This window comes from Thermoascus crustaceus (assembly GCF_041956765.1).
Source record: "Thermoascus crustaceus strain CBS 181.67 unplaced genomic scaffold VTN00scaffold_2, whole genome shotgun sequence".
Classification (NCBI taxonomy): domain Eukaryota; kingdom Fungi; phylum Ascomycota; class Eurotiomycetes; order Eurotiales; family Thermoascaceae; genus Thermoascus; species Thermoascus crustaceus.
Window position 1 is genome coordinate 2989237 of NW_027192528.1, and position 17163 is coordinate 3006399.

Here is a 17163-nt window from a genome sequence, read left to right on the forward strand (position 1 = left end):
CTCCTCGGTGTGCGGGGACTATCAGGTGGCGTGCCCCTTCTCCTTTTTTTTTGTAGCATCCACGTGGTATAGGAACGTAAAAAAAAAAAAAAAAAACCGGGTAGATGAAAGTCACATTGCTTTCAAGGCGCCTGTCAAATAGCCCTAGGAAAGAAGAAAGATTTCTTACAGTACAGCACAGCACGATGAAAGAATCAACCGGGGCCATGCCATGGATGGGACACGCGGAAGCTGACACAACCAAATTCTGGATAACATACTCGGACATAGGTAGGTAGGTGGGGAAAAAATCAGGGAAATCACTTGCATCGTTTATCCACGATATTAGCTCCGTGTTCCTCGTACTCTTTCTTCGATATCCACATCTGGTGGAACGTGCCCAAGCTCGCCAGGATGCTTCCTCCAATCCAGGAACCGAATCTTCTCTCCGCCGTGTTGCCGGGCGCGGAGATACGAACCCTCGGACTGGGGAAGCTCTGCATGAGCTCCTGACTCAATCGGTCGTTGAAACCGTAGAGCAGGCTGGAGGCACCGGTCACGACGACATTGGCCAGCAGATGCGGCCGGATATCGACGTCGACGCCGTTCAATGCGCTCTTGATGAGTTCGGGGATCGTCTGTGCCTGAGTGGGCGCCGGGAATGGAGAGTCCGGGTCGGGGATGGCAGCCTTGGCGTCGAACAGTGATTCCACCACGCGGTAGCGCTCAACCCCGAAGACCTGATTGTAGCCGTCGGGGAACTCGAAGGGTCGTCCAGGCGTGCTCTTGGCAAGCTCCTCGTTCGAGACACCATTTGGTCCCGTGGCAGATAGCTTGCTTGGTCCTGGCCATACCTGCACGACGCATTCCTTGAATTCGGACAGCGTACGTTCTTCAAGCAACGTGCGGTACGACGCATCGGGTGCCTTGTCTGGGGGGAATGTCTTGTAAGTCGCCTGTGGCGGTTGACCAGCGTCGACAGGAGTCTTTGAGGCAACGAGATAATGAGGAGTAATGGTTATCGGATGTGGGGAATTCGATTTGAAGAGAGCACGGATTTGGGAGGAGATGTAATCGCCGCCAAGGGGAGAATGTTGAACGCCTCGTTTCAATATGATCCCATCGTGGACCGGGGTCACAGAAACATTGGAAGCCCCGACATCGACAACCAGAGCGGAGGCCTTACCGGACGCAAAACTGGAGAGCCAGAATTAGTATTCCACACGGTAGAAGAAACGGTAAGGTCGGACATACGCTGCTAGCACCCCGTTCCTTGCCAGGTAGAAGGCCGGCGTCCCCCAGTTCTCCATTGCGATTTCAATAGTCTTCTCGCGCGCTTTGGTAGGATTCCACCCACACTCTGTCATGAGGAGTGGTGTATCTGAGAGAGGCTTTTCCTCCATTTCCACGCCTTCCATTTCGGTTGGAAGCTCGCCGTTCGGCACGTCATTCAATCCGTTCAGCAGAGGATTGCCCGGCTTGGTCCCCGTCAATCTTGACGTAAATGAATATTCCCAGACCTTTTCTGCCATGTCCCAGTCCTCCACAACACCATCTCTGCCCATCGGATTGTGGATCGACAGCCCCGGTCTAGGAGTGACGAAGATGTCATCGCCAAAGATGTACTTCTCCTGGCCGTCCGAAGAATACTTTCCGTAATATGTGGGAATAAGCGATTTGGGCGTGTCTTCTCCCGCAAAGCCCGCACGCGTCGTCGCAAACCCTGGGTCTAGGACAATAGCTGACACCTCATCTGTGCGTGCATGCTAAATCAGTATCTGGCAGTGACAAACGGTGAAGCGCTGGTTGAGCTCTGGGAGGCAGTAAAGCCAGTGCGAGTGCTTTGCTAGAACGCAAAAGAAACGTACCTCCGCCATATTCCGCGGTCGAAGGTGGTATTGAAGGGTTCATATCGAGAGGATCTGCTATAGTTGAGGAGCTCCGAGTAGGGATGACCGTGATCACTCAAGGATCTCTTTCAAGAGAGGGTTCTAGGAGAGCTGCCTGGAGCAGCGGCTGTATTATTAAAAAAATAAGAAAAGAGCTAGCGACAAAAAGAAAGACAGGAAAATGTGTCTCTTGTATCCCCGTCACTTTTGACGCGAGGCACAGGGAGGCGTGGAAGGGTGTTGCTATTCTTTTGCGATGCGGCAACTTGAGTGGAGGAGACGGACGGGCGCGCCAAGCAGCAGCTCCGTGGTCCGCGCCAGAGCAACTCCAGATCAACCTCGAGCCACCCTCCTCGCCTTTGCTCCCTCTCACATGGTTCGCCGTCAGCTCTCTTCCCATGTGACTGCATGAAACATAAGGGAAGATGGAGACGGATCTCGCGCAGAATCCTGAACCCCTCTTCCGGCCGGTGAAAAGAAGGAAGTTCCTGCGAAAGCGCGTCGACGATGAACCCGATCAGGTCGCTGCCGAGAACAGTTCTCACCCGCCACGCGCTTTGGGCGAAGACGGTGAGACCACTAGGGAAATTGCCCCCTTCGCATCGCCGAAAGATCAGGACGAAAATGGCGAATCGCAGATTGCGGATATTCGGCGCCTTCGAAAGCCTTACAAAGCTCGAAGAGGTGGTATCGAGTTCTCAACCAGTTCGAGACAGAGACCCGACGATGATTCTCAATACTCCGATGTGGTAGCTGCGCCAGATCCGGAGAGTGAGAAGATACGGGCCATATGTGACAGGTTCACCACACATACGGGGCAGAAGGTGGATGTGGACAAGCACATGTACGGTCCCGTCCTCTGTATTCCTACCTCCTCGTCAGATAGATATGGAGACTAACAAGATAAGGATGGCATATATAGAATCTGAGATGGCTAAACGTCATCATGGCACGGCGGCTACCGAAGCACCTGCTTCAGATACTCCAAAGGCTGGTGAAGGCGAACCCAGCAACCGGCAGTCGGACCCACGGCTTCTGCAACGCGAACCAGCCTCCCTGGGCAAACTGCACGAGATAGACCTTGGTCAGGAAGCAAAGCTACAGAATATCGCGCGAACAGAGGCTGCTACGAGGCGGCTTGCGGGTGACCAAACCGCGTCTCCAGAAGAGGAGTCTCCAAAAAAGGCTCGTTCCGGGAAAGATGGGAAACCATGGCGTAATCGACGGCGACGGAACAGCGAGGATATTGAACGAGATAAACTCGTGGAAGAGGTCTTGCGAGAAAGCAAACGTAAGTATCCTACGTGCTCGCCCTTGGATCTCCCTATGCTAAGAGTTATTATTTAGTCGACGTGTACGATGAGCCAGAGCAGGAAGAGCAGCAAGATGATCAAGCTGCCGATGATCGGATTGCGGAACAGTTCCGAAGAGACTTTCTTGATGCATTGCAGTCCCGCCGTCGTGGAACACGGACGAGGAACACTAAGGCAGCCAAATCAGACGCCCCTCGGGGGCCGAAGCTGGGTGGCAGCCGAAGTGCCAGAGCTGCCATGCGGGAAAAGCAGGAGAAAGCAGGTCAGAAATGACGCAGGCTTTCTTGCACCATACGAGGCATATATTCGGGCAATGATATATTGCCGGGCCCCCTCTTTCAGGGTGCCCCCCTTACATGTGTTCATCGATCGATAGATAAACTTGATGTCTTGGTGCCGAGACGAGACAGCAGGGTCTGGTTTCGAGATGAGATGATTTGAGGAGGGACCTCGGGTGAATGAACGGGATAGATATGCGTACGGAGGCTTTCTTGGATTGATCAGGGTCTAGAACCCACTGGGATGCTTGTTATCAGGCCATCCGTCCTTTTATTTTTGTCGACATGATTGTGAATTAGCATGTGTACAACGGTTACCGGATGATGAATGTGTAGACATGGTTATTTTTGGCAAGCCAAGACATGCTGAGGAATCGAGACGAGTCGAGACCGCCAAGGCTCCAATAGTATCAAGAAGAGCAAGGAATGCCGTCTAGCCGCAGCCCTGCGCGCGCGGGCCCCAGAGCAAGACTCGAAGACTTTCTCTCCCCCACAGTCCAGACCGTCTGGTCGTATTCTTGGGATCCCTGGGGTACGGAGAAAGCGTGAGAATTCTTCTCGGGAGCCGAGTTCTGCGACATTCTTCGCGCTGATCAGCACCATCACAGCGGCAAGCGACTGATCACCGGCTGCCAATGCTGGGAGTGTACGCGGTGCGGCATGCAGAGCACTCATACCCACATGCCACCGCTCGTTCTGAATGATGATATGCAGGAATTGATATCATCGCAACAGGTGACTGCGTTACTGTACGGAGCACGCCTAGGAGGCCATCACGCGCAGTACGGAGGGCCTCCGTACTCGACTTAGGGGCTTCCACAGACCACCATCCACGCGCTTCTCCGATGGGTCGAGGACCGAGTCCCACGCCGCGTATGGCTTGTCTTCGACGGTCGTCTCTTGGTAGCCAAACTGGGACCTGGCAGGCGACCGGCTGAAATTAAACATAGGCGTTATGGAACTAGGGACGCGGATCGTGGCGTAACTGGCCACAGTGGCGCCGCCAGGAGAACTATACGGAGTCGCAGACAGCAAGCAACATTCACCAACGCGTGTCCTCTGTGTATACACAAACATCACATTCCAGCCGGCCGTCTCAAGGAGAGCCGCCCCAGGGCGGTTCCACTTCACTACGACCCGTTTGTCTGAAGTATCCGTGGAAAGATGTGTCTTGAGCCGAACCTTCATCTCAAGTACCCACGCGTATCCACTGCTGGTCAGATCGCACGGACTAATTAATTGGCACGTACAATAGCACGACGGTCAACGGGCCGGTCCCTGAAACGAGCTCGACAGCTTGAAACCTGAGACACGCCGGACGCAGTCCAGGGAGACGAAGACTGGCGGGCGGCTCCAGCACTCGACCACATCCCACAGGGTCACTGGGCTGCGTACCGAAATACATTCCTCCACCAACCTCTATCGACCAGTCTACTTGCTCTTGTTGCTCCTCTCGTTGTTGACCTCATTCCCACTGTCGCCACTCTTTCTGAACAACTGCGATTCCACCCTCGCTAGGTTGCCCTTCTGTTTCTGCAACTGTTATCCATTGTCGTCCTCTTGCTGGGCGCCTTTGTCCCCGAACGATTCTCCTTTTTCTATCTATCCCTCGACCTTCGATTCTTACCAGGTTGATCCTGCCATCTTTTTTGACAAATCGATCGGCCATCGCAGCTTGGTCATTTACATAGAGAGATTCACCATTTAATAAATGTCCTAATAAACGCAAGGCTGCTTACTGGAAGCGCCAGTCGTCCGTCCCTCCAACGTGTTGACCATCGCATTGACCCCGCGTTGACGGGACACTGTCGAGTCTGTTGTCCATACGAGCCGCCGTTGCTCTTCGGAGCAGACACCTGTCGATATGCGGCTAGGGGTATTTCCCGCGGCCGCGTTGGGCACGCTAGGCTTTTTGCCAATCCAGGCCTTGGCCAGCGATATTCTGAAGACGGACGGTTTCGAGTCGTGTTTGGAGAATTCTGACATCAAGGTCGACAGGGTTAGTTTTCTGTATGACCGCTCAATATCTCAGGCTTCATTCGATCTGGCCGGGACTAGTCCGAAGGAGGAAGATGTGATTATTTCGCTTGTCATCTATGCCTATGGGAAGGAAGTCTATAAAAAGGATTTCGATCCCTGTATCGCTGGCAGTAATGTTGAGCAACTCTGCCCGGGTATGTAGATGGCCTTCCAATGCTCTCGTACTTTAGCTGACATCGTGCTCCCAAGTTCCCGCCGGTAACTTCGTGGCGCAAGGAGTACAAAGTGTACCAGCGCAATTTGCCAGCCAAATTCCATCGATTGCCTTCTCAATCCCCGACTTGGAGGGCGAGGCGAAACTTGAATTGAAGGCAAAGGACAGCGGCAACAGTGTCGCGTGTATCCAGTCAGCTGTCAGCAACGGGAGGTCTCTTGAGGTTCGCGCCGTTTCCTACGTTGCCGCCGGCATGGCAGGCGCAGCCCTTGCAATGTCAGGCGCATCCGCTTTCAGCGCTGTTGGAGTTGGCCATTCTGCGGTGTCTGCATCATCAACAGGCCCCAGTTTTGGAGCGGTGCTGGGATGGTTCCATACCCTGGCCACGAGCGGAATGCTGAGCGTCGACTACCCAGCCGTGTACCGCAGCTTCAGCAAGAACTTCGCGTTCAGCACCGGCCTTATCCCGTGGAATAGTATGCAGACGTCGATCGATAATTTCAGAAACAGAACAGGCGGTAACCTCACCGACAACAGCTTTGCTTTTCTGCGGCAAGCTTCACTCGCTTACGAGGATGGGACTATTATAAACGCGAGCTCTGTAGCAAAGCGTGCTGTTGACCTCCTTGGCCCTGTCCACTTAGTTCCGCGAGACGATTCTTCAGCCAATGGGACCGGAGACGGCTCCAGTGACGGTGGAATCCAACATATGGTCAAGGGCATACAGGGATATGTGGAGCAGCTCTCAATTCCCCAGGCGAATACATTCATGACCATCTTGCTGATATTTGCAATCGTCGTTGCTGCGATTACCGTGGGTATTTTACTCACAAAGGTGGTCCTTGAAGTCTGGGCTCTCTATGGCCGTTTCCCGGACAAGCTCACGGATTTCCGCAAAGACTACTGGGGCCTTTTGACCCGAACGCTCACCAACTTAATCCTTCTCCTTTACGGTATTTGGACGCTGTACTGTGTCTTCCAATTTACCCGTGGCGATTCGTGGGCGGCCAAGCTGCTGGCAGCAGTCACGCTCGTCATCTTCACGTCGGTTCTTGCATTCTTCACGTTCCGCATTTGGCAGTTGGCCCGTAAATACAAGAAGACTGAAGGTGACACTTCGGTTTTGTTTGAAAACCGGGAGGTCTGGCGCAAGTACAGTCTCTTCTATGACAGCTACAAAAAGGACTACTGGTGGATCTTTGTTCCAGTCATCTTCTATACGTTTATCAGAGGCGTCATTATTGCCGCAGGAGATGGCCATGGACTTGCCCAGTCGGCTGGCCAATTCGTCATTGAAGCACTGATGTTAGCGCTGCTTCTCTGGCACCGGCCATATGAAACGAAGTCGAGCCAGTGGATTAATATCTCCATCCAAGCCGTACGCGTTCTGTCTGTTGCGTGCGTCTTGGTCTTCGTCGAGGAACTGGGCATTTCCAAGACCACTAAAACGGCTACTGGAATTGCCCTCATCGCAATTCAATCGACACTTACTGCTGTGCTGGCGATACTTATCGCCGTTAATGCTATCATCACCTGCATCAGGGAGAATCCACATGCTAGGCGCCAGAGGGAAGCCGGTAAGTGGAAATATGTGCAGCCCTCCGTTTTCTATCCGCACCCTGACGAAATGATGCAGAAAAATTGAACCGTGATTTGGACAACCTGACACCTCTCGATGCGCGTAACTCACTGCTCATGGAGCATCGTTCCTCCAAGGATGATGACTTCCAAGAGATGAGCAAGTTCAACACCACCGGCCCTTACGAGCCTTATCGTGACCAGGCTCCCCGTAAATCGCGGCACGCCCCGACTGAAAGCACCGACCGACTGATTTCCGCTGACTCGTTCGATCGTCAGCACACACGAAGCCCAAGTCGTGACAGCCGCGAGAGTCGTAGTCACAGCCCATCACTAGATGGGCGCAAATCTGACCTTCCTTCCTATGGTCTCGCACATTGAATTACATTAGGAATAGAAATCACGAGATCTTTTTGGAAGCATTAGATACCATAGACTCCTGTCGGGAAGTTGGATGACTCTTTTTTTTTTCTTCAAGCGTCACCTCACTATGTTCTTTTTTTGTTATTTTTGTTCAGCACCGACTCCCTGTCCTTGAATAGCGACTTTTATTCAATGCCTTCACATATGTCCAATTTTCCGATTGTCAGTGTCTCCAATCTCTTGCCCTGCTGCGAGTTTGTACAGTGTGTCTCAAATCGCAATGCGAGTTTGAAAGATAAAAAGAAAAAGAAAGCCCCTGTCACCGGACCCTTTCGCTCCTTAGTTTTTTTAAAAATCGATCATATACCCTCGTATCTTGTTGGCACGTAAGTCCTTGTGCTATACCATACCATGTACGCTGAAGAAGGAACTAGAGAAACTTGGGAGGTGATTTTGTTTCTGTTTCCTGTTTTTGAACTGTTGAGGATGTCATTTTTGTTGTCCTTTTTGTTGTTGCTGTAAACTTGTGTTCCTGTTGATATCATTTGTTTGTTATCCTTTGTGTTTGTCAGTCGCAGCAGGTCAGATAGACTGAGAAGAAAGGACTGGGGATGTGTTTGTGTAGATGCAATACTTGTTTGTAAAAAAAAATATAGAACAAATAATGTAGGTTGAACCAGTGATTCTCTACACAACTCTATTTCCCATAAAACTGGAAGATTAATCCCTCTTCTGTCAGCATGTTACTGATGCTATTTACTTCTACGTACAGGCGACGCCGTGAATGTACATTCTACGTTACATTTTACGTACCCAGAAGATTCAAAATAATAGTAGTGTACTCTGATTGACTGACAACAGGATTATCAAAAGAACAACAACAACAACAACAACAAACGAACGATAGACTTTCCCATTACCATGCAGAACCCAATATTTTATCATACAAGCCCCGTATCCCGGAGAGAAGTGGGAAAAACCAAGCAAGCAAAGCAAGAACGAAGACAAAGAGAGAGGGAGAGAGACAAACAAACAAACAAAAAGAGGACAAGATAACTAGTAAGTAGAAGGAGCCGTTTGAGAAATATTGCTGGGTTTTCTTTTTCTGTCGGGCTTTACCAAAGGGAACGAATTCCAGGATACATCCGTTTTAAGGTCCGGTCCTCTCTCTGGAATCGAATTGTAAAGGAGATACCGGCTGGCTTTTTTTGCGTTGGCTTCCCTCCTTTGTGCTTGAGAGTAGAGGCCGAGTTTGAAAATGGAGTTCTCGTCCCAAGAGCATCCCCAAGGAGTGATGAAAAAGGCTGCTGAAGGTCTCTGCGGACCGCAAGAGGCATCGAAGAACGTGAAACAGACATCGACTCCAGGGCCCCTTAATCTGCCTTTCCATGCCCTTTTCGATAATACAGAAACCGGAGAGAAAACATAGAACAGGATCGTAGATGCTCGCGAGCAGTAGCGCACACGGATGTTATCGTAATGCAGGGCGGGGGATGTCGCAACCATTATATATAGCCTGAAAGAAGCAGATAGAGCAGCATCGCCATGGATCGAAGGAAATGTATGGACTTAGCCTCGGGCATAAGGATGGAATCCGCGATGGCCTCCACGCCCTCCGCCACGATAGTTGGCTCCTGGTTTGCCGGCGTTCTTGGGCCCCGTGGGAGCGTTCGCGGGGGCGGCGCTCTGTGGCTGCGGCGTCGGTCCTTTGTTCTGTTGAGCGCCTTTCGGTCCCCCGAGGTTCTGGTTTGGAGGCATACCGCGTCCCATTCCACCTCCACGATTCATCCCCTGAGGACCGGTGGGAATATTCGGTTGCGGAACTTCGTCGTACATGCCCTCCCAGGAAGTTGGACCACCTTGCTGATACGGCGAAAAGCCCCGATTCTCCATGGCCCTACGCGCCTGTTGCTGCTCGTACTTCTGCTGTTCGAAGGCGAGCTGTTCCTGGGCGTTGTACCCGGGCCCACCGCGCGGACCAGTGAAGTTCCCACCCATTCCCATGTTTCCTCCGCCTCCTCCCATCATATTTCCTCCGCCCATGCCTCCGCCCATGCCCATACCTCCACCCATGGCATTGCCCATCTGGCCTCCCATGCCCCCTACATTGCCTCCCTGGCCCTGGTTCTGCATCTGCTGCATCTGTTGCATCTGCTGCATCATCGAGGGATTCATCATATTTTGCATATTTTGCGGACCTGGGCTTTGTGAGTGAGGACTCATCCCACCTTGTTGCTGACCACCACCCATCTGCATCTGCTGCATCTGCTTCATCTGTTGCATTTGCTGCATCATGGCGGGATTCATGGCACCCATACCCATGCCGCCCATGGCCTGGCCCTGAGCTGCGGCTGCGACTGCCATCTGTTGCTGCATCAAGGCAAAATACTGCTGCATTCGTTGCCAGTACTGAGCCATCATCTGCGGGGTGACACCCGCCGTCAACCCGGCTTGGCCCTGAGCATTCTGTTGCTGGGTGTTGTCACCAGCCTGATCTCGGAAGCCTTCCCTACCACGGCGGTTTCTGCGATCTTCTTCGTCACGCATATTTCCCCTTGGCTGTGCCTTCTTTACCTCGATGGGTTTCCCTAGGATCTCCAAAGGACGCGAAAGGGTTGCCTCAACAGCAGCCTCGCTGTCGAACGTCACGAAACCAAAACCGCGGGGTCGACCGGTATCCTTGTCGATCATGAGGGTAGCATCAACGACGCGACCAAATTGCATGAAGAACTGCTTGAAATCCTGCTCGGTCGCTTCTTGACTAACACCGCCGACGAAGATCTTGCTGGTCTTCTCTTGTTCGTCACGAGGGATCGCACGTTTCGGGTCAATCTTTAAGTTACGTGAGCTTACTGTCCTCTGGGTTCGATGGTAATGGGAGCCTTGGGGTTCATAATCGCTGTTAAAGGAAGCCCTTACAATTTTACCGTCCAAGTAATGTTCCTTAACCATAACGGTGTTCACGGTCTTTGGGTCTTTGAAAGTAAGGAATCCAAAGCCTCTCGAGCGTCCAGTCGCGCCATCTCGCATTACGGTGCACTCTTGGACCTCTCCGAACTGGGAGAAATATTCCTTGAGAGATTCTGGTTTTGCACGGTTAGGCTGCATTCAGCAAGCATTAACATGGGGAGGCCATACGATCTGTAGTCTCCCAATTCAAGCCACCGATAAACATTTTCCTATACGAACAAGCGATTAGCCAATGCCGCAGTAGTGTCGTAAGTACCACACTATTTGACGGACTATAAGAACAAAAAAAGGAAACAGGACGTAAATGAAAGGCCATAATTCAAAGAATAGTGACTGGAATGTCTCTCTTGGCTGTACGGCTGGTGGCGGGAGCCAGGGTGCTATTCCGTAACCTGGCAGCTCGAACGGTGTTGTCAAACCGTTGCTGGATAGGCAGAGCGAACTGCGTACGCAGTGCTCCAGGGCATTCACAGAATTGGGATGCCATCAGATGTGAGGTAGGAGCGGGATGGCGAGTAATCATCGACTCAAGGTTCGCCAGTTCAATCCCATTATAATAATACCAGACAAGGACAGTCACCATATGCCGTAACCATCTTGACGATCAATGTTCTAGTCGGCACCCACTGGTTTACGAGGCGAGCCGAGAGCGTTGAAGGCCAATGAGATGTTCTGTAAGACTGTGACAGTGCACAGCCAGAATAAGTCGCGTTGTGTAGCATCTTGTCAGGTGCAGGCGAAAGGCGTGACAATTGAATCTTTTTCTTTCTTTTCTTCTGACCGAAGATCCTCTGCCTGTCTAATAGAGTCCAAGCTAGGTAAAGCTCTTCGATAATTTCCAATCCCCAGACAGCCGAGGTGTCTACTCCTTGCTCTGCTCTATCAAGATATATCGACAAGAAGCTATATAGTATCAGCTGTACTATAGTCGCTCGGGACACCGGTTCGCGGAGTCAGAAATTCGACCTCTAGCTCTCATCGACTGCGACATGACATGACATGGCTGGCCATCTGTTGGCCTTTCTGGGCCGTGAATTCCGGAGACCTCTTGGCGCCACCCCCCAAATTGCCAATTTTGAACACGAGCACACCCTCCTGAGCCGACAAGCTCAAAAAACCCCTAAGCAAGTAAGCAGGGAAGCATGGCTCCCCTGAAATTGTGCCCGACTGAACTTGGAGAGAATGCCTGATCACACGGGTTTCACTTCTGGTTCCCACGTCATCGACGAGATCCCGCCCTCGACATCATGGACCCATGTTATCAACTTTCTAACGTTGGAGGTTGGCCGCAATCTCACCACCGTTCTCCATTCTCGAAGCCTGAGATTACCAAAATCCAACACGGCCATATGTTATCCTCCCCCACAGCATTCATATGAGAGCAACACCCGTGATAGGACTCACCACCCCATGATCCATCATCACGATCGTAACGCAGCCAAGACGACAATTCCAGAGCAAATGTTGACGAAATAGAACGAGATACAGAGGGGCGGATGTCAAACTTACCCATCTTCCTTGATCCCTGTCCCTTGGGGTTCTGGTTCTACGTTGGTGGACACGACATTATTGCCTTGCCCTACATCCGAGTCCTGAAAGCCGTTCTGGTGACCGCCTCCGTTCTGTACAGCCTGGTTGCCGTCACCTGTGTTTATCTGTCCAGTTTGGATGTTCTCCACAGGCTGGGCTGCTGGGAGCTCAGTAGGCTGAGCAGGAGTGGCAGATGGGACAGGCTCAACGTTCTTGGAAGCGGCACCGGCAGCATTCGCAGGGTTCGCGGTCTCATCCGCATCATACCTGTGGACCAAGGTCAGACCGCTTAGATGGAAAGTGAATGGGAGAAAGGCCATACAGGTCTGCAAAGAGATCTTCTTCGAGATCCTCTGGTTCAGTCATGGTGATAATAGACTACTATATTGAAAGTTAAAGGAAAAGGTGAGAATAAGAAGCTTGCGCAAAGAGGCTGTGGCGTTCTGAGGACGAAGAAGGGAGAGAGGCGCGTGCCCTTGTGAGCAAGGGTTACCCACGCGCTGAACTGTAGGAAGAAGGACCGTAGGGTCGTGAGCTATGTTAGTAACACAGGTCCTCTCAGCCGTTAAGGTGGCGGTGAGTGGTGATGGGGATGAATGGAATTGGCAGGTTGAAGAGAGGAGGTGGAGGAAAAGCGTAGTCGAAGTTCTTCAAGGCAGCCGTTGGCCGAGGGAGGAGGCCGTCGTCCTGACACTAGTGCCGAAAGGGAACAGCGGCCGGCCAACTGGTCAGCTCTAGTGGCGCGGGCTGCGGAGCACACCGCCCGGGCAGAATGTGTACCTCGCGGTCTGTGGAGCAGCCGAGGACGAGCCCAGACTTGACCAGATAACAACAAGACGCACGGCTTCACACCTGCTCCCCATGCTCTTTTGCGCTGTTTCCCCGCTTCGACTCAATCCCTCCAGATGAGCCATTACCATCTGCCGCTGTTCAAGTAGCGTCAGGAGGATGGCCAGCAAGAAAGGCCAGCAGCAGGTAAGTCTATGCGCCTCGTCCTTCGCTGTGTGTTTCGCGATGCAGGCTGACCCATTTTAAGGAGATGGTCCAGGTTGGTTCGTACCTCGCGTCATTTCCACATGTCGAATTGAACACAGTCGCTAATAAGCCCGATGCTGTTGCTATCTCTGCAGACCGCTCAGAGTATGCTCTAGTCCAAATCCATATACTCCTTGCTGCCCTTCAGATAGGACGTTTGGCCGCTAACGCACTGATCAAGACGGACAGGTTCTCCTTTCTGGAAGAGCAGAACAGCGTCCCAGCAGCAAGGCACCTCCAAGGGCTACGAATCTACGACCGTTGTGGGCGCATCATATTCCCATGCTAATATACTAAAGTTTGTCATTGCTCTCCCTGTTTGCCTACGCTGCTGTACGGACTGTTGAGCTAACTGGTGGCTCCTTGTCGGCAGAGGTGTCTCGCCTCATACACGCCCTCGTACGCCCCCACGTTCCTCATCGTCTGTCTCAAATTCTCGACATATCACATCGCCCTCTCCGAGGCCAGGAGGGAAGATCACCTCTCCGCCGCATCAGCCATATTCCAGTATCTTATCCCACGGTGTCGGAGGCTGGAGCAATGATAATGAGGAAGAGGATGACGACGAGGAAGATGAGATTGTATACGATGATGATGAAGACGAATTTGGACTTCCAAGCATTACCAGTATACGAAGGAAAAGGGGGAAGGACACCAATGCGCTTCACACAAAAAGCAATGACCCTGGAGGCGGGCTAAGGAGAGATCCCTCAAACCTGGGATTTGACCTGGGAGGCGGCCGACAACGAGCAAATAGCTCAGACATTGCCGAGGAGCGCGGCGTACCTATGTATCCAACTACCAGGAAAGGCGAGGGAAAGATTCTTCGACCTCAGTATAAAGAGATACTGAACGGTAATGTCTTCTTTTCTAAAAAGCCAAGACTAATGCCGTACTGACACCTTTTTTCTTAGATCCTGCAAACGCCTTGAATCTAATCAATCATGCCCCTCCTCCTTCGAACGCCACACCTCAGCAGATGGATATGCACACTTCTCGTATATCAAGAATCAACAAGTTCAAGCGCATTTTGCAGGCAAGTACCGTGTCTCTGTCGGAACTTCGTGACTTGGCCTGGTCAGGAGTTCCCGACGAAGTTCGAGCCATGACATGGCAGTTGCTTCTGGGTTACCTCCCGACGAACAGTGAGCGGCGCGTTGCGACATTGGAAAGAAAACGCAAGGAGTATCTGGAAGGTGTTCGGCAAGCCTTTGAACGTGGTAATGTGGGTAACCCTCTATCTGCTCCCGCTACATCTGGTCGAGGCAGGGGCTTGGACGAAGCAATATGGCACCAAATCAGTATAGACGTCCCACGAACAAACCCGCATATTGAACTCTACGGTTATGAGGCTACACAGCGTTCCCTGGAGAGAATTCTCTACGTGTGGGCGATAAGACATCCCGCCAGTGGCTACGTGCAAGGCATCAACGACCTTGTCACACCCTTCTGGCAAGTCTTTCTCGGAACATACATTACGGACCTAAACATCGAGGAGGGGATGGACCCGGGCCAGCTTCCTAAAGCCGTGCTGGATGCGGTGGAGGCAGACTCATTCTGGTGTCTCACGAAGCTTCTTGATGGTATTCAGGACAACTATATCTACGCTCAACCGGGTATACATAGACAGGTGAGAGCGCTGCGCGACTTGACTATGCGCATCGACTCTACCCTTGCCAAACACTTAGAAAAAGAGGGAGTTGAATTCATGCAGTTCAGTTTCCGGTGGATGAACTGCCTGCTCATGAGGGAAGTGAGCATTAAGAACACAATCCGGATGTGGGACACGTACATGGTATGACTTTGTGACCATGCATTGCGAACATAAGGCTGATTTATTTTCGCAGGCTGAAGAGCAAGGCTTCTCTCGATTTCATCTTTATGTTTGCGCGGCGTTTCTTGTAAAATGGTCGGAGCAGTTGGTGAAGATGGACTTTCAGGTACGGTTTTATCATAAAAAGTACCCGTGCCGTTGCTGTCACTGACAAACCATAGGAGATCATGATGTTTCTTCAAGCTCTGCCAACGAAGGACTGGACCGAGAAGGATATTGAGCTCTTGCTGAGTGAGGCGTTCATCTGGCAGAGTCTCTTTCAAGACTCAAGCGCCCATCTCCGGCCTGCTGGGGAACAGTCGTCCAGCCCCATTGGGCCCCGGTGATGGGGGGTTCTTGGAGAGAAGTGTCCCTTTTCCGTAGGGAGTTGGTGGGGGGGGGAAATGATCCAATCACGATGAGAGAACCTCATCAGCTGAAATGAAGGCCTCTCTGGTTGAAAGCCCACAGCAATTTCAAGAAGTCACCTTCGTCGCACATCCGTGCACGCTTGTCTGCAAGGCCCGTGTCGTGTTCCAAGACCAGTCGTACCTTTTCACGAACCAACTCTGTAACCTTTCCTCTCTTTCTCCGGGTTGGCTTGTTCTTAAGAGCCTCTTGTATACTCGAGCTTGCTTGGTCCTTAAAGAAATCCGGTACATCGTCTTCGTCATCAACATCCATTGTATCATCCTCGTCGTTCTCCGCCTCGGCTGTATCCATCGTATTGTCCTCGGTATCTTCCGCAGGTCCGTCCTCCACCGGAATGTCATTTTGCGCGCACCATGTTCGATAGTTTGTCTCTAACAAATCGATGACGCTCGGTTTACCTAAGAAGCTAGCTCTGAGCGTCCGATTTTTGCGAGTGAAGGCGAGCTGCATATTTCAGTCAGCATGGATCTCAGAAGAACAAGTTCGACAGGGAAATATTACTCTCAAAAGCCCGTCCCATTCCTCATAGTTGATCTGCGGTCTTGGATTCTTAGGAACCATGCGGATAACACTGGACTCGACCGCTGGCGGTGGTTTGAAGTTGTTCTTGCCGACCTTCATGATCTGTTTTTATGGCAATAGTTAGCCGCCATCAATCAGTCTCAAAGGTACAGTATATGTATATTGTACATACATGGTCGATCTTCGCCCACATTTGCGCGTTGACGGAGAGCCGGCTATAAAGCTTTTCACCCGGTTTTGCGAAGAGTCGCATGGCGAATTCACGCTGAAACATAAGAATACAGACCCTGGGGGGCGGAGAGGTCGCAAGTAATTTAAACGTGAGGGGAGAGGAAATCTGTTTGCAGTTAGAGAGTGCTGGGCCAAGAAGTAGGTCGCCTGCGGTAGAAGCCAGAAAGATTCCTTAGTACGCCCCACAGACAAAGATGTCTAGTAATCCTGGTTTTTTGATGCATTTTACTGCCAGATTCTTACCGCCTGATCAGTCAGCTATATTAATGACCTTAGTGGAAGGCGGTAAGGATGGCCAGCAGCAATTCTCAAAGGCAGTATCTACACCACGTCCACCCGCGGGGCGCACCAGGGAATCTTTCCGGCCCCTACCACAGTAATGCTCAACTGGAGGTGAAATGAGTAGCATTGCCAGCGTAAATACATACTTGGTACGGAGTATTTGATATACACTAAATAAATATCTTTAGTTCAATGCCAATTCGCTGCGAAGGGGAATGGACACCTACCACGTCGAAATACGGTAGTTCGGTCTTGATCACATCTCCTAGAATGACTTCGAGCCGCTTCTGCTGGGGCGTTCCCTGGACACGTTTCGTAACTTCTGCAGCCATTCTGGGGTCGAGCTCCACTGCGATAACCTTTTTGGCCTTCTCGAGGATCTTGACCGTCAAATTGCCGGTTCCAGGGCCTATCTCCAGAACCACCTGTCGGGATGAGGATTAGAAAATAACCCAACAGATCAAATAATGGTAAAACGCACATCACTCTGCTTCAGATCTGCCTTATCGACAATGGCCTGGGCAATTCCGGGATTCTTCAAAACGTGCTGACCGATATCCGTGTTCATCTTAAAGATGCTGTTGGCCGCCTTGGTTTTGGCAGCAGCTTGCGCATAAGGGCTGGCCTGGGAAGCGCTATTGCGCTTCTTTTGGCTTGCTTTCGGCATTGCGAATGACCTGCAGTGTTTGACTGAGGTCAAGAAAAAGGATCGTGGTTGTAAGAAATTGCAGTGAAGCCGTTGTCTGCTGCACAT

The 17163-nt window shown here is 51.6% G+C and overlaps 9 protein-coding genes across 9 annotated transcripts; 3 read left to right on the forward strand and 6 right to left on the reverse strand.

Moving 5' to 3' along the window:
* Window positions 1-299: 299 nt before the first annotated feature.
* Window positions 300-1890, reverse strand: VTN00DRAFT_4601 (uncharacterized protein; the record flags this gene model as incomplete). The annotated part of the gene is made up of 3 exons (XM_069431042.1): window positions 300-1176; window positions 1234-1732; window positions 1848-1890. 3 exons carry the CDS (start codon window positions 1888-1890, stop codon window positions 300-302), a joined length of 1419 nt encoding a protein of 472 aa, XP_069290116.1.
* A 403-nt stretch (window positions 1891-2293) lies between these two features.
* On the forward strand, window positions 2294-3454 carry VTN00DRAFT_4602 (uncharacterized protein; the record flags this gene model as incomplete). The annotated part of the gene is made up of 3 exons (XM_069431043.1): window positions 2294-2712; window positions 2777-3159; window positions 3216-3454. 3 exons carry the CDS (start codon window positions 2294-2296, stop codon window positions 3452-3454), a joined length of 1041 nt encoding a protein of 346 aa, XP_069290117.1.
* A 767-nt stretch (window positions 3455-4221) lies between these two features.
* Window positions 4222-4829, reverse strand: VTN00DRAFT_4603 (uncharacterized protein; the record flags this gene model as incomplete). The annotated part of the gene is made up of 3 exons (XM_069431044.1): window positions 4222-4471; window positions 4535-4641; window positions 4710-4829. The coding sequence occupies 3 exons, from the start codon at window positions 4827-4829 to the stop codon at window positions 4222-4224; spliced, it is 477 nt and encodes a 158-aa protein (XP_069290118.1).
* A 494-nt stretch (window positions 4830-5323) lies between these two features.
* VTN00DRAFT_4604 (uncharacterized protein) lies at window positions 5324-7612 on the forward strand (the record flags this gene model as incomplete). Its single annotated transcript, XM_069431045.1, has 3 exons — window positions 5324-5633; window positions 5689-7230; window positions 7290-7612. 3 exons carry the CDS (start codon window positions 5324-5326, stop codon window positions 7610-7612), a joined length of 2175 nt encoding a protein of 724 aa, XP_069290119.1.
* A 167-nt stretch (window positions 7613-7779) lies between these two features.
* Window positions 7780-8139, reverse strand: VTN00DRAFT_4605 (uncharacterized protein; the record flags this gene model as incomplete). The annotated part of the gene is made up of 2 exons (XM_069431046.1): window positions 7780-7932; window positions 8005-8139. The coding sequence occupies 2 exons, from the start codon at window positions 8137-8139 to the stop codon at window positions 7780-7782; spliced, it is 288 nt and encodes a 95-aa protein (XP_069290120.1).
* A 511-nt stretch (window positions 8140-8650) lies between these two features.
* VTN00DRAFT_4606 (uncharacterized protein) lies at window positions 8651-9100 on the reverse strand (the record flags this gene model as incomplete). The annotated part of the gene is made up of 1 exon (XM_069431047.1): window positions 8651-9100. The coding sequence occupies one exon, from the start codon at window positions 9098-9100 to the stop codon at window positions 8651-8653; it is 450 nt and encodes a 149-aa protein (XP_069290121.1).
* Window positions 9101-9163: 63 nt separating this feature from the next.
* On the reverse strand, window positions 9164-12460 carry VTN00DRAFT_4607 (uncharacterized protein; the record flags this gene model as incomplete). The annotated part of the gene is made up of 5 exons (XM_069431048.1): window positions 9164-10426; window positions 10514-10677; window positions 10733-10773; window positions 12074-12361; window positions 12417-12460. 5 exons carry the CDS (start codon window positions 12458-12460, stop codon window positions 9164-9166), a joined length of 1800 nt encoding a protein of 599 aa, XP_069290122.1.
* Window positions 12461-13042: 582 nt separating this feature from the next.
* Window positions 13043-15289, forward strand: VTN00DRAFT_4608 (uncharacterized protein; the record flags this gene model as incomplete). The annotated part of the gene is made up of 7 exons (XM_069431049.1): window positions 13043-13069; window positions 13131-13234; window positions 13311-13427; window positions 13503-13984; window positions 14044-14924; window positions 14977-15069; window positions 15125-15289. 7 exons carry the CDS (start codon window positions 13043-13045, stop codon window positions 15287-15289), a joined length of 1869 nt encoding a protein of 622 aa, XP_069290123.1.
* An 85-nt stretch (window positions 15290-15374) lies between these two features.
* VTN00DRAFT_4609 (uncharacterized protein) lies at window positions 15375-17076 on the reverse strand (the record flags this gene model as incomplete). The annotated part of the gene is made up of 6 exons (XM_069431050.1): window positions 15375-15818; window positions 15876-15998; window positions 16069-16233; window positions 16556-16579; window positions 16637-16834; window positions 16891-17076. The coding sequence occupies 6 exons, from the start codon at window positions 17074-17076 to the stop codon at window positions 15375-15377; spliced, it is 1140 nt and encodes a 379-aa protein (XP_069290124.1).
* Window positions 17077-17163: the final 87 nt, after the last annotated feature.